At 42.3% G+C, this 14250-nt stretch overlaps 1 protein-coding gene across 14 annotated transcripts in view; it reads left to right on the top strand.

The window, feature by feature from the left end:
• ADGRL3 (adhesion G protein-coupled receptor L3) overlaps nucleotides 1-14250 on the top strand; it is a 489715-nt gene that overhangs the window by 442878 nt on the left and 32587 nt on the right. For all 14 annotated transcript variants that reach the window (XM_030948024.1, XM_030948015.1, XM_030948022.1 and 11 more), the window contains 3 exons: nucleotides 7415-7583; nucleotides 10335-10460; nucleotides 13069-13165. In XM_030948024.1, coding sequence (XP_030803884.1) covers nucleotides 7415-7583; nucleotides 10335-10460; nucleotides 13069-13165 — 392 coding nt within the window. The remainder of the gene's footprint in view (nucleotides 1-7414; nucleotides 7584-10334; nucleotides 10461-13068; nucleotides 13166-14250) is intronic.

Genomic DNA, 14250 nt, shown 5'->3' with positions numbered 1-14250 from the left:
AATTACTTACAGAAAATGAGATGAACTTAAGAGAATTGCTCTTTCCAATTGCAACAATTAAGGACAAGTCTGAGAGAGCAGGACATGACTTCCCTGGGTGACTTGAGAAGAAAGGGATGATGCTTTGCCTGTGGCAGAAAAGTCTAGCCACTGGTTGCCCCAAATCATAGGCTTAAGCATCACATAGGGCCAAGGAAGGTTTGGCCTCATTTGTGTGATTAACATTTGCAGATCTACTGGTAGAAATCAAAAGTGGCTATGGCTTTCAATATATATAAAATTACCCTTATGCCAGGTCTTCAAGGCATGTAAAGGCAGGAGTTTCTCCTGCAAATGAAGCTGTGGCAGGCTCACTGACCCCTGAGATGGTTACAGATGTCTTGAGGGGACTGGCTACCTACTGTCAGAGACAGCGTGGGAGCCAGAAGATGGGACTGGTAAACGATGACTTGGAAGGCTGTGTGATGAACACCAGCAGCCTAAGGAAGGAGATTAGGAAGTCATTTGGCTTCGTGCCATCAAGGTGGTAACTTTGTCACAAAATGCAAAGGCAAAATCCTTTAAGCACTCTTTTATTGCTTGCTATTGATTTTTCTTGCCATGAAGATGCTCCTTCACTAATTAACGATGAACCCGTTTGCTTTATGAGGGGAGTGCTGGACTTTCCAGCTCCTTCAATAAATCAATCTTTTCTAATCCTTGGAATTTCAAAAAAAAAGAAAAAAAGAAAAAAGGAAGCAAAACATCCCTACTGCTTCATATTGGCAGGTAGTAGGGAGACACAATAGCACACTTTATTTTGTGTTTCCCTCCTGCTTGCCTGCAGGAAACATCTGCCTCTCTGCTTTATTTGCACCATGTTAAAATTAATTCCATGGGTCTTTCTGAATGCTTTTGTGGGGCCACATCATCCATCTGTTTTTATTTGGGTTTCATCACCCCTAACAGCTACTAAAGGTCCTGTATACTCACTTTGGTGTTTTTCCTTTCTATCCAAACAGTTATTCTGGGGCTCAAGGCATCAGTCCATGTGCTTACTGAGCCTTTTCCTACTATCATAGACATAGGGAAATACTTGGAATTGTCAAAAGAGTGATAAATTCAAGTTAAGTAAAGTTAAGCTGTAAAGGGTTGTAAAAAATTATAATATGTAAAATCAATTAGTTATGTAGGGTCTTATTAAAGGCCTAGAATTATTCTAAATAGGGCTCAAAACTTCAGTTTGTTAAATTAAAAAAACAAACAAACAAAAAAGCTCTTCAAAACATAAGAAGACCAGCCATTATTCTTTTTAAATGAGACCTGAATAGCTGCTTTCTGAAAACAGACTTTCTCTGTTCAGCAGCATTTTAGAACCAATATTCATGTGAAGGTAAATTCTTGACTTACTCTTCCTGCTGCAGAAAAAGTGAAAGCTTTAACATTTAATGATATTGGTAATCTAGGTACATGAAAGTAATTTGCTTCATGTAATACAAGTTGCAGATTGTCTGTGACTGTTTTGGGCTGTCCATGTGTATGCCAGCAATTCAGTCTCCTGGTGACAAAAAGGTATTTCTTGGGGTTTTAAAATGATAGGCAGTGCAAAAGGGGTTGCTGAGCTTAAGTGATTTTGAAATTCCTTAAGCATCTAAACAAGGATATAAATAGCTAATTTTAACAACTTTTTAAAAATAGTATTGGTCTGGAAATGTAGACCAAATATAGGAATGTAGAAGGTAATGTGAGCGATCCTTTCTCATCACTGAAGCAGAAGGTACTCTGGGAAATTGAAAGACATCTAACTTAAATAAGATTTTGAAAGAGTTTTACATGATGTGTAATTAACCTTAAGAAGTCTTTGCCCCAAGGTAAAGTCAGGGCTTTTTTAAGATTAGAAAATGAATTAGGTATTTATACAGCTTGGTAGACCATCCGCTATCCATCATCTGGGCTGCAGAGAAACACAAGGGAGGTGAGGTAAGATTTCACAGGTTCAATGAATAATGCAGCCACTAAAGATCAGCTTTTTACCTTCAGGTATTTGAAAGTGAAGCCTCCACCTAAGCCATCATTCAGGTTTCCTCTGCAGTCTGTAGAGAAATGCATTTCTTCAGGGAATGGTGAAGCCCCACCTGCCTTAAATACCTGTTCTTGTAAGGGATAAATTCCTCTTTGGGGGTACTACTCTGACATTATCTGGAGGGGAGCAGGGTCACATAATTTAAATGCAGTGGCTTATATCCCTTACTGCCAGCTATTGGATGAATTTAACCAAATCTGGAGATAGCACTTCAGATGCAGCATCTCAGGCTGTGCTAGGCTAGATTTTCCAACAGTTTCTGCTTCAACTATTACTTGCTTTTACTACTAGTGAGTATCTCAGTTTTCCAGTCAGTGCCTCCATTTTTTCTGGGAACTGAGGCTCTTCCAAGACCTTTCTCTTGTCTAAGTGATGGGTTTTATGTATTGCAGATAATGACACAATATTCAGCATTGATAGGTTTCACAGACTTCACCAGGAGTAAAAAAACCCAAAACATTCTGAAGTAATTTTTGTCAGAAGTTGTTGCTAACACAAGAGGTAAGCTTCTTACAACACCTGAGTTGGTAAAATGAAAAGGATTGTATTTCATGAGAGCTACAAGACACTAAATTCTACGGCCCCTGTGTGCAGAGAATTAAACTGGGAGTTAGGCATCTTTGAAAATCTCACTTCTTTAGGCACCTGTTTGCTTTGGGCAGCGGGTCCTAGACACATCCATGTTGGAAATAGGGGAAAAACTGCTTAGGTCTTTTTGGTGGTGTTCTCCTGACTGCTTACAAGTATTAGCCTCAAGCTTAAAGGGATTTTGCATTTTGTCTATACAAAGATGAAATGGAACCTTCAGCTGCCTTGAAGAAATGCTATTATGGGTTGCTGAAAAACTTTGTGAGGGTCTGGACAGTAACAGCAACATAAAAAAAAAACTTCTAATTCTGTACTTTCATAATCTAGTGCTGGTTGCTTTTCCGTATAAAGTCTTTATCGTAAAACCTGCATGCTTGTGAACACAGCAATAGAAATCCAGGCCCTGTTCCTGCCCACGCTGCTGGGCTGACAGCTCCAGATTGTCTCATATCTTCATTTCATTTAATTTCATTTTAGGGGAGCTACAGGTTGCCAGTATTGACCAAAGAAGGTCTCAGCAGGATGGACTGGCCCTGCCTGTGTTGCCAGGGGTAATGAGATGAACATACTGAGCCATCCTCCATCTCTGGCACCCATGGGGGTTTCTGTGAGGGATCTCAGGTTCAAAGGCTCCGTGCCAGTGGGGAGAGGAGGCCTGGGAGTTGTTGCACTTTGCCTGCCACACAGGCAGGGCTAGGCACACAGCCTGTCCCAGAAGGTCAGGGAGACTCCCCATGGAAAATGGCTGCAACTAATCTTGTGTCCCCACAGTGACAGGAACTGAGTGATCCAGCTTGGTTTCTTCATCACTGCACTGAGCTGCTTTTCACTCTTGCCTGGCAGAGGCATTTCTTTGCTCTGCCCCATGAAATGGTAGTAAATAGATCCATGCTGTGTCACTCAGGGCTTTAGGAGTTCCTGATCCCATTACCTCAAGAATGCTGCAGTCTGACTCACAATGTGGCAACTTGGAAGTTCCAGTTTGGAAAAGTAAATGGCAATCAAGATACTCCTGTAACATGCTCCAGCCCCACAGGCTTCAGTTTTGATGAACTGAACATCACTTGAACATGTGAAAGCCGCCTGTGGTGGCTATGCTGGGGGTTCAAAACTTGTCTTCTCCAGTGACAGCCGTGACATTTGGAAGATATTTCAAAGTCCATTGATAGCTGTGTGATGGTGGCCAGGAGGGGTAGCTGCACCACACAGCTAGCAATGCCTGCTTCTGTGCATTAAGCCAGCATTCCCAGTCATGTTTCAATTCCCTGGGCCAGCAAGCCAGGCTGGCTGGTGTGTTCCAGGCACACCTGGTGCCAGGCCACCTTTGGTTTTGGTGATGGCTGGTGGGAGAAGGGAGGGGAACTAGCAGTAAACTCTATGTCATTATATTTCTAATGTTGGTGTTCTTGTCTTTATGTCTATGCATTCTTTAGCTATGAGGATAACAGACCCTTCATCAAGTAAGAATGACCTGAATGGCTGATAAATTTCATTTATCAGTGTGGTCTCATGAACCAGCTGTCAGATCAATATTGAAAAATCATTAAAGCTTCTGTCATTCGCTTTTGAGGCAGAAGAGCAAACTGTGCAGGAAAATGGTCAGGCATACAGCTAAGGTGCAGAGTAAATGTGCTGCATGTGTATTGCCAACCAATTGTCACCTTATTTGCTTTATATTCTTTAATTGGATGTTACTTAAATTCAAGGTGAAAGCTCCCAATTTAATCCTGCGTAGTACAGACTTGTTCTACCAATAGCAGCCTCTGGTCCACTGTGCTGTCACTGGGATTGCTTTATGGCAGTATAAATACAGAAGCAAATTTTCAAAAAGGTGCATGGCTGCTATTCCCCATTATTCCCTTTCTAGTTAATGGGAGTAGTGCAAGCAAATCTGTGTGCATTGGTGGCTCCTTATTCATTGGAGTACCTCCTAATTGTCCCTAATTGTGAACCACTGATTTTCAAAGGCATCAAAAAATGGATATTTTTTCCTTTATTGCAATAAAATTCCACTACAGGAAAGAAAAGTCATGGAAAAGCAACAGCAAGTCTGTACAAAGAGCAAAATAAAACCTCAAGCTGCACCGAAAAAAAACCCAAAAAAAACCTGTGAAGAAAGCCAAAAATGCCTAGAAATTATATACCTTAGGGCATCCACGCTCTTTCTCCTGCAACCAAAAAATTAATGAGCAGTAGCACAAAATAGAAGCAAATCAACTTTGCAATAGACTTTCAGTTTGTTCTTCTGGTGAAGAGTCCTTTGTATTCGTTCTTTCAGCACCATTCCCATGTTCTCTTTCATCGCTTGGCTCTGGTTTTTTCTGCGGATGCAGGATGGAGCTATTCACAGTAATCTCCACATCCTCTTATCACCAGGTCTTGTTTTCTGAGGCACAACACTGTTAATGCGTGCAGTTTGCACTGCTGGGGGTCTTCTAACCTACAGATTCCTTTCCATCACTGAAGGTAGCATATCTTCACTAAATAACTGTTTCATTCCTGCACACCTCTGCGCCCAAAGGCTCTTTAATCAGATTCAAGAATGGGCTGTGCTTTAGAGCAGAATACTTTTCTGATTTCCAGGGAATTATTTTGAAAATGCTCTGGAAATGCAGGAAGCTTTTATCTGGGGATGAGGAAAGAGGGAAAAATAAGGGGGTTTTCCACTTAATTGGTTCTCTTTTTTTTTGGTGAAAAAGAAAATTATTTGTATTTTATTAATTGGTATGCAACTAGGACAATAGCATGCTCTCACTGATGGTGGAATCTTGGGGAGAAAAATATCCCAAGCAACTAAAGCTGTAAACTTTATCTAGTGACTTCCTTTCTGAAGGATTGTGAGAGTGTATTTTCAATTTGCATCACGCTAAATATTTATTAGTGGGATTGACTGGAAATGCTTCAAAGGAGCTGTTCTGGTCTGCTAGGTCCATAATAGTGATTTTTAAAGAACTGTCTTAATAAGCGGTTACCTTAGGGAGCTCTTCTGGTCATGTGGTTAAATAATACATATTTTATAAACTTCAGTGGAAGACTTAATGCTGTGTTTTCATTCTAATACCTAAAGAAAAAAAAAACAAACAACAAAAGACTTGAATACAACATTGGTATGTTTTTGTCTGTGACAAGCCCTGCTAAAAGGAAAAGGATTCAAGGCTGTAGCTGCCATGGCATCTCCATAGCAGAGATTGTCTGTCTGACCTCCTCAGGACTGCTTTGTCCCCCCAAATTGCTGCTGCTTCATCTTTCTCCCCCTTGCCCCATGCTCTGCTTAGCAGATGGAAGCCCAGACATGCCCAAACCCAGGCCACATTCCCACAAGGCTGAAGGGGCTTGGAAACATAGGCAGGTCTTTGTCCCTGCGAGCCCTCCTGGAGCACCTCAGGGGGCCTTGGGGTAGACAAGGAAGCAGAGGTGCTGGCTCACTGCAGTCTTGTCTGATTTGGGATATAGAAGGGCTAAAGAGGAAGGAAGGGGTGCAAAGATTGGATATCAATGCATTCATTTTCATGATGTTGCCCCTAATGATAACAGGGGATGGCAGAAGAAGACCAAAGCCTTCAGGTAAAAAGGGCAAACAGATATTCAAGGTGCTGCTTGCTTCTCACCTAGAAGTCGACTCCCTCCCCTGTGCAGCAGCAATTCCTTTAAAGTTGTAGGTAATGCGTCATGTGAAAACTAGGCTAGGAGCAGGACAGAGTTCCTACACTGCTTCTCACACTTCTTCTCTTGTCCTGGTGTTTGAAGATCAGTCTTTAAAAGGGTAATTTAGGAGAAGACTAAATGTTATTTAGCGGGGTAACATGGAATACTCCTCCTGCCATCCCAGCAGAGCTTCCAGCTTTCCTGAAAACACCCAAAAACCCTAAGATGCAGCAGCCATCCCATGTCCCCAGCTCATTTGTCCAGGTAGAAAGTCAGTGGGAGAAGGCAGGCAAACCTGCTCCCCCTATTTGTTGGAACAACGTTTGGGGCCAAGCACACCTCTACTACGCCTCTACTGCCACTACCCTCCTGAGGTGCAGCAAGTGATAATCTTAGTTTTACAGCCCATGTGAAGAAGGATTGCCCCTCCTTTTCTCCAGGCAGAAGTGTGGCAGCAGCTCCCACGTTAGCAAATGTGGTGTGTGAGTGCCTGTACAAGTACACACACTTCCCCTCATCGCAGGGTGGAAGAAGTGTGAAGCAGCATTGCAAGGAACATCCTTGTGTGGAGTGGATCTGGCAAGCAGGGAAGGCTTGCCCACCTGACTGTAGCTGTTTATCTGGCTTACAGGCATATGGGAGACTAGCTAAAATGCAGCAATACATGTGTCTTGGTGTTAAGTGTAAATAAAGAAGCTAATCCAGCTGGCAGTCCTGTGAAACCAGTGGACACTAAAAAAAGTGACAATCAGAGTTGTCATTTCATTTGGTTTATTTTCTTTCCCTCCATTTGCAGAAATAACATCTACATGTCATTTACATGCATACTGCTTTTACATATTTAAAAAAGAGACATTGTGGTTACAAATGTGCTTTGGTTATGATAAATTTCTATGCTCATAACACTTCCATTTCCTTGTATTTCCTCAAGCTTGAAGATTTGTAAACTGCATTCAGCTTGAAGACAAAAGCTCCTTATGATATATTTTGAAATGCTGTTTTCTTCTTGCTAAAACCAGGGGCAAAATCTTCCTGCCTGTAGACACATGCCTTCTTTTGTGTAGATGAAAAACCAATCCCATTCTTTTTTCTTTTTTTTTTTTTTTTTTTTCCTGACAGGTCCTGGGTTATAGGTGCGATAGCCCTACTCTGCCTATTAGGACTGACCTGGGCATTCGGACTCATGTATATTAATGAAAGCACAGTCATCATGGCGTATCTCTTCACCATATTCAATTCTCTGCAGGGAATGTTTATATTCATTTTCCATTGTGTCCTCCAGAAAAAGGTAAGATGATGGTTCCCAGCAGCAAGAGAGGTGGTAACGAGGTGTTTTGTTGCCTAACAACCACAGCATAGCATCGTCTGTGTGCCCTGAGTTCGTATCACACAGGTTTATCTCTGTGCACCTAATAAGGGTGATATTTAGACTGGAAGCCAGTGAGCTGCTGGAGAATAAGGTTCTAACAAGGACATGTGACAGTGGCATTTCAGCAGCCAGGGCTCTGGCAGATGTGTCAGAGACAAGGGAGAAGGCAGCTGTCAGTTTACAGGGTCCTGCTGTCAGGGCTTTTCCTGCTGTCAGCCAGATTCTCCTTCCTTGCATGCCAGTGTGAGAGGGGAGAGAATCCACCAGCATCCAGAAAGTGCTCCTGTGGCTGAGTGCTCACAGCAAAGTGGAGCTTTACATCCTCATTTGCAGCCCCTGCAGGAAATTGCCCCTTTCCATGGCAGCATATGTGGGTTGATGGGATGTAACAGGGGCTGCTTCCCCTGCTTTTTTAAGAAGTGAAGGACCTGTGTTCTGCAGTGGTTCATTAGCCTTTGTATTGCTTGGGTCTGATGCAGTGTTTTGGAAATCTTCCTCAAAGCAAGCACAGCAAGTGCTTCTTGGTGGAAATTGAAGTATGCCCCAATTAACATTTGCAAGATAACAGTGGAGTAACTTAGATAAACTCCAGGGGGAAAAAGTAAACACAACAGAATAAAAATTCTGTGTTTATGTAGATCAAATTTACAGCCTCTAACAATCAGTAATAAGTATTTTTAAGAACCTTTTTGTTCTCCACTTAAATTTTGTTATACAGAGCTCTCCAATTCTGTGCATGTCTGCTGATAAATTGCTATGTACATTTTCATTTCAAAAGTTTACTGAACCAGTAGGGAAGATTTTATGTGGATACACTGGTGCCAGTTTCTCAGGGTAACCAGTAACTTTTGGTGAAATAGCTTATTGAGTAAAGTCAGGTCTGTGTTGAGATCTGTCCTCCATCTGAAAGCCACAGGCCTGCTCCTCTGTTACTCACATTTTCCTATACAGGCAAGGGAGATCTGACCCATGAGAACATAATCAAAATTATAAAAAGTGAGCCCTGCAAGTGATGCCTTCATAAGGATCTACAGAGCTGTGTGCAAATGTCATTCTTGAAACCAAAGGAAGGCTTTTGGGGTTAAGAGTTTTGTCCTTGTTGTTGCATCACAGATTTGTCCATCTTAAGAAGCTTTAAAGCTTTATCTAGATGCAACTTCCTGCTGATGATCCCAAACCTTTCAGCAGGAGAGTTTCCAGGCAAGATGATAATAAGAGTGTAGGAAGCATCACCATTGCTTATTAAACCTGCAGGTGTTTCTCTGTGAGGAGTTTGAATTTCTGCACCCTTCTGATTGGTACATCTTCTCAGCTCCAATGCACCCCACAAAGGGTCAGTTCCTAACCCAGCATCCCTGCACTGTTCCATGGCCTCCTTGCCTCATAGGGTTCTCAGTCAGCATGACAGAACCATTCTCTTTTCTGTCTTAAGCCAATTTACACCCTTAAATCACCACTGATGATGTTGGAATTGTTCCTGATTTACGGCTGCACAGAGGGAAGGACAATGCAGCTGGTACCTTGATGTGGGGTGGATGCACCTCTCTGACCTAAGAACTGAGGGAGGTGTTATTTAAAAGGAGAAAAAAATTTCCTTTCCTATCTATCATGGCCTAGAAAATCGGCAAAGCGCTGCAGAGAGGCGAGCAGTGGATGGCTAATTAAAGCAATTGAATTATTTTCTCTCAGCAAAGGATTGATTAGGCACTCGAGCACATTGGGCACTTGTGGTATGTGTTTGTCTCAAGCGCTTAAGGAAGAGCCTAATGGAAAAGCTGTAATTTGCTTATTTAAACAGTTGCTTCACAGAGTTGTGAAATGCTCATGGAGAGTTTGGCAAAATTGTACAGCTAACCATGTGCTTCGAGGAATTTCAACTGGTGTTTTGGACATGCATGATGGTTTGGGGGCTTTTTTGTGTTAGTGGGTATCATGACCCTCTTTTGGCTCTTCAGTACAGTCTGCTCACCTTCAGCCCTGTCCCATCTGGTTTCTGGGTATTGCTGCCCATAAAAAGTCACACCTGAAGCTTGGTGGAAGGTTAGATCCTGTCCTGGCATAAATCCTCTGAAGCAAAGGAGGTGGCATGGGTTTGACTGCAATGCCCATTTAAAACATGACTGGTTTGTACAGTGCTGTGGAAAAGCAGGCTCCAGCCATCCCTGAGCATTGGGAATATAATCTCTGGTGCTGCTGGTTCTACTGTTTCTTCAAATTTCAATTTGACTGCAAGAAACTTTTTTTTTATTAAAAAATCAATAGCTTTCATATGTTTCTCTTGGAATACTTCTTTCTTAGTCCCCTGCCAGAAGCAATAACTTTTAGTGCCTTGATGAGCCAGTATGCTAGTTTATATCAAATCTACAACAACATTAATTTTCAGTCGTAAATAGTGTACCTGCACTTTCTCCCATGCTCCTTTGATGTGCCTCAGAGGATGCTGTAGCTGGCTGGTGCCCACGAGCAGTTTTGCTGCATGGGAGCAGTCTCTTGTGGCATCCTCAACCATGAGCTCAGCTGCAAGGGGTACTAGACTGCTTTCCCACACACTGCAGCAGGTTTTGTTTTAGTGAAACACTGAGGAAAAACCAGGGGCTGTGTTGAAAATCAGAAGGCAGTGGGCTGGAGGAGGAGCTGCCCGCTTACCACCACCACTCTTTCCTTGGCCAGGTCCGTAAGGAGTACGGGAAATGCCTGCGCACACATTGCTGTAGTGGGAAAAGTACAGACAGTTCCATCGGCTCAGGAAAAACCTCGGGGACAAGGACACCTGGAAGATATTCCACAGGCTCACAGGTAACCCACGCTTTTTGTTTGTGTCCGAGGCCATGCCAAGTCCCTTCTCAGCTATTGTGGAAGGAAAGCTCCTCTTGGCACCAAAGGAGTTGCCCTAGGCCACTCCCCAGTGCACCTGCAGAGATTTCCCTCACTTCCAGACCTGAACTCAACACAGTGGTTTCCTCTGAGATGTGATGGGAATTAAATGCCTCTCCAAGAACCTTCTGAATAGTTCTGTTGGGAATGAAAAGTGCAGACTTGCCTTCCAGAGGCAGGTGGGTAGTTATCACCTGAGGTGTCCTGCCTACTCTCCATGGGGAGCAGGAGGTGGGAGCATTTTGTCGGCTGTGCTACATTCCAGTACATCCTTTAATCATGAGATGAAGGTTGTCACTATTAACTATTAACATGTACAAGAATGATGCTATAAGCCCCGAGTGTCTTTCTTGTAAAAAAATTTAAAGGCTACAAGTGACTTGTGGCAGACTTCCCAGTGAAAGAGCTGGCTTTCTGACACGCAGTGGTTTGGTCTGTTCTGTGCCTCACACAATTTGTCTTAGCTTATAGGCCTCTTAGGGCAAGCGATTGGGGTTAGACTGTCTCACTAAGCTACTAGATTTGTTGCCTTTGTTCACCTGAAAATTCAAGTTTTGTGTAGTTTGCACACTTAGCAGTTTTGAAGCTAACTTGTGTGTAGATATGCAGATTTATGGATGAAGAGTTCATATAAAATGAAGAAGCTTATTTCTTAATCAATAGAAACCAAACACAAATTTATTCAGTATTAGTAATGGAAGTAATTATACATGACAGTTCCACTATTAAATTATAAAAGACATGCAGCGAGTAACAGCTTATAACTTTCCAGGAAAACCTAATTTGCAATTTATGTCTTGGAGCAAATCATTATTTATTTGCGGTGGTTTCCAAGATGTCATCCAAAAGCTCTGCTTCGGTGTTTTCAAAGGTCTGGTAGCTATGCAGAGCAAATAAAAGCAATAGAATATAGAACCTCTCTCCAGCAGGCCATCAAATCCCAGTAATGTCCAAAACTCAAAATATCCAGCAGCATTTAGGTGGCTGATTTGAAAGCTTCTGGTGTTACAGAACTTAGCTGCTGTGCTGGTGCCCTCCTCTCCAAGAAGGGTTGACTTCAATGGTCCCCCCCTCTCACCAGTCCCAGCACAAGAGAACAAGCCCTTTTGAGGGTGAACTGAGTCTTCTGGCAGCAATCCCCTTGTAGCAGGTGAGGTCTGAGGCACCAAGGAAGATTATTTTGCTTGCAGAAGTTCCAAAGGCCTATTGTAGCCAGGAGAAACCTCATACAGGTGATAGAGAATAGATGGAGATCAGCCTGAGTTGTTGAAAACATTGGCTCCTAACTTTAAAATAGAGAAGACCAGGAGGAGGAAAGCTTCTAAGATCCCTTTATTCTCTGAGAAGCACATAGGAAAAAGAAAATTAATCTACAATGGCTCATGTCAAAGAAATACAATAAATTAAATGTCCAGGTGAAAAATAATTACTGTAAAAGATCATGGGCCTCATGTCACATGGTACTTCCATTTATAGAGGGCTAATACATTATTAGGAGATGCTGTTATTCCATGGTTAATGAGTAATCTAGGACTTTTCAGTCTGGGACCATTTGATTAGGCCATGGTAAATTTCTCATGGCTCAAATCTCACTATGGAAACCACTGGATTTTTGGCACTTAAGAAGAACGTGGTCTGTCACAATGGGAAAAAGGCTTCCCAGTCCCCCAGACCAACTACCATCACTTTCACACAGCCAGGGAAAATGTCCATCAGATTCACAGATGTGAGGTGAGGGAGAGTTTCCCTGGGACACCTGGGTTCTCTAGTCACCTTCGTGCAGGGATTGGGATTGAACTGCTCACAAGATGCATTTTGGCTGATTTTTTTATATTGTTTGCAAGGTCTGGTTGGGGAGGAGTGAGACAGTGATGTAAATGCCACAGAGGCAGATACTTCACAGCGTATTTGAGGAACAAAACAGAAGGCCAACATATTCAGGACACTTTTGCCAGTAGCAGAAGCTATACCACAGATGGCAAAACCATCACAGATTTTTCAGTATGGGAACAGAAGTCATTCATTTGTGGGGAAATTTTTGCCCCCCTAAAATCCCCAAGATGGAAAATAGCTATAGAAAACTTCTGTTCATTCAGGGACACCAAGATACAAATCAAGTCTTCTGTTACACTTCATAAAAAATAGGAAACAAGTTGTCTGAGTATGAGAATCACACATGCTTCTGTGTGTGGGTTATTTTTTCCATTATTTGGTGCTATATTGATAAACCTGCAGTTGGCATGGGGTCTGAGTTTCTCTCATGCATGTTGTTTTTTTTTTTAATAAGATGTAAGCCATTCAATTCTACACTTTTTCTTTGAGCTAGGCATTTGTGTTACGAAGTAAGTCTGACAGGGTCTGGCATGCATGAGGCAGGTTACAACAAAACAGCAACTGCTTGCTTACAACTGGCTAGAAGCAAGTCTTATCCTGAGCTAGACATGCCAGTAGCCATCCTTAGTGAGGCAGAAAGAAACCTCTCTACAGCTGCTAAAAATTCATTGCCTGCTGTGCTTCAATCCCTCTTCAGAGCCGGATTCGTAGGATGTGGAATGACACAGTTCGAAAGCAGTCCGAGTCTTCCTTTATTACTGGAGATATAAACAGTTCAGCTTCACTCAACAGAGGTAATTATAAACGATTTTTCATATCTCTAACTCGTCTGATGGCTTTAAGGAGTCTGAAATATATTGCCTCTTTGCCCCCTGCCTTTTTCTCCTCACCCCAAACATCACTGAACCCTGTTCTACCACCCAAGAAATGTTACAGTGATAAATGGGAGGAGATTTTATGGTAGTTGTTGCCTTCTTTTTCTTTTCTTTCTTTATTTCTACACGTGCATTTTCAAGAATTGTCATTTCTGGAAGGAAGTTAGAAAAAGTGGAAGAGAGAAATGAAATTAAGTTGAAATCTCCCCTTTCCCTCAGAAAGCTGCTAGTGCCAGAAGCTGCTGACGTGTCAGGCCTCGTTGCTGACAGTGAAAACGGGCCATTACAGCACTGTACAGCCTGTGTTAAGCATCACAGGAGTCCTGATTGTCCTGCATATGTAGCAATACTGTCATCTTTACAGAAGCAAAAGTGAACAGCAGAACATAGACGTAAGGAAAAACTGTGCTTGGAACAAAATTGTCTGTGTTGGTGTTAATATACCTAGTTTGAAGAACTGACTGATGTGAACTTTATAGACATCTGTGGAGGAAAGGCTATCAGAAATGGATATGCCAAACAAAATGTGGTGTCTGGCACAAGGGGAAATATGAACAGCTTTTTTAAACCAAGTGTTTTTCAGGGAGTTGTAGGAAAGTGGTGTTAACAGAATACCAGAAAAAGAGCCTCAGAGGTTGTTTCCTTTTTCTTCCATACAGCTACTTTATAAATTAACCCTGAGCAACCAGATGCCAAACTCTGTTTTGTGTTAACTGTCCAATTGATGCTGAAATTAAGAGAGGGTAGAATTAGGATTACTGGGCCTAGCTGTTCTCTCATGGTGATGAAAATCAAACGGATTTCCAGTCCTGATGGTTGGTCTGCAAAGCTCAACTGAGAATTGAGTTGGGACTTTGGTTCCTGTTCAGTCTTTATTCTCACCGAATTCCCACTGATTTTAGGGTGAGTTTTGCCTGAGGACAGGCTTGAAGGATTTTGACTGTGCTGAGCAATATTGAGTGCTGAGTGGTGGGGGAACGAGGGGTACGTGATTCTGTTCTCTG

Source organism: Camarhynchus parvulus, chromosome 4 (genome assembly GCF_901933205.1).
Source record: "Camarhynchus parvulus chromosome 4, STF_HiC, whole genome shotgun sequence".
NCBI lineage: Eukaryota > Metazoa > Chordata > Aves > Passeriformes > Thraupidae > Camarhynchus > Camarhynchus parvulus.
Note: the sequence above shows the minus strand (reverse complement) of the source record. Positions and strands in the feature narration are given on the sequence as shown.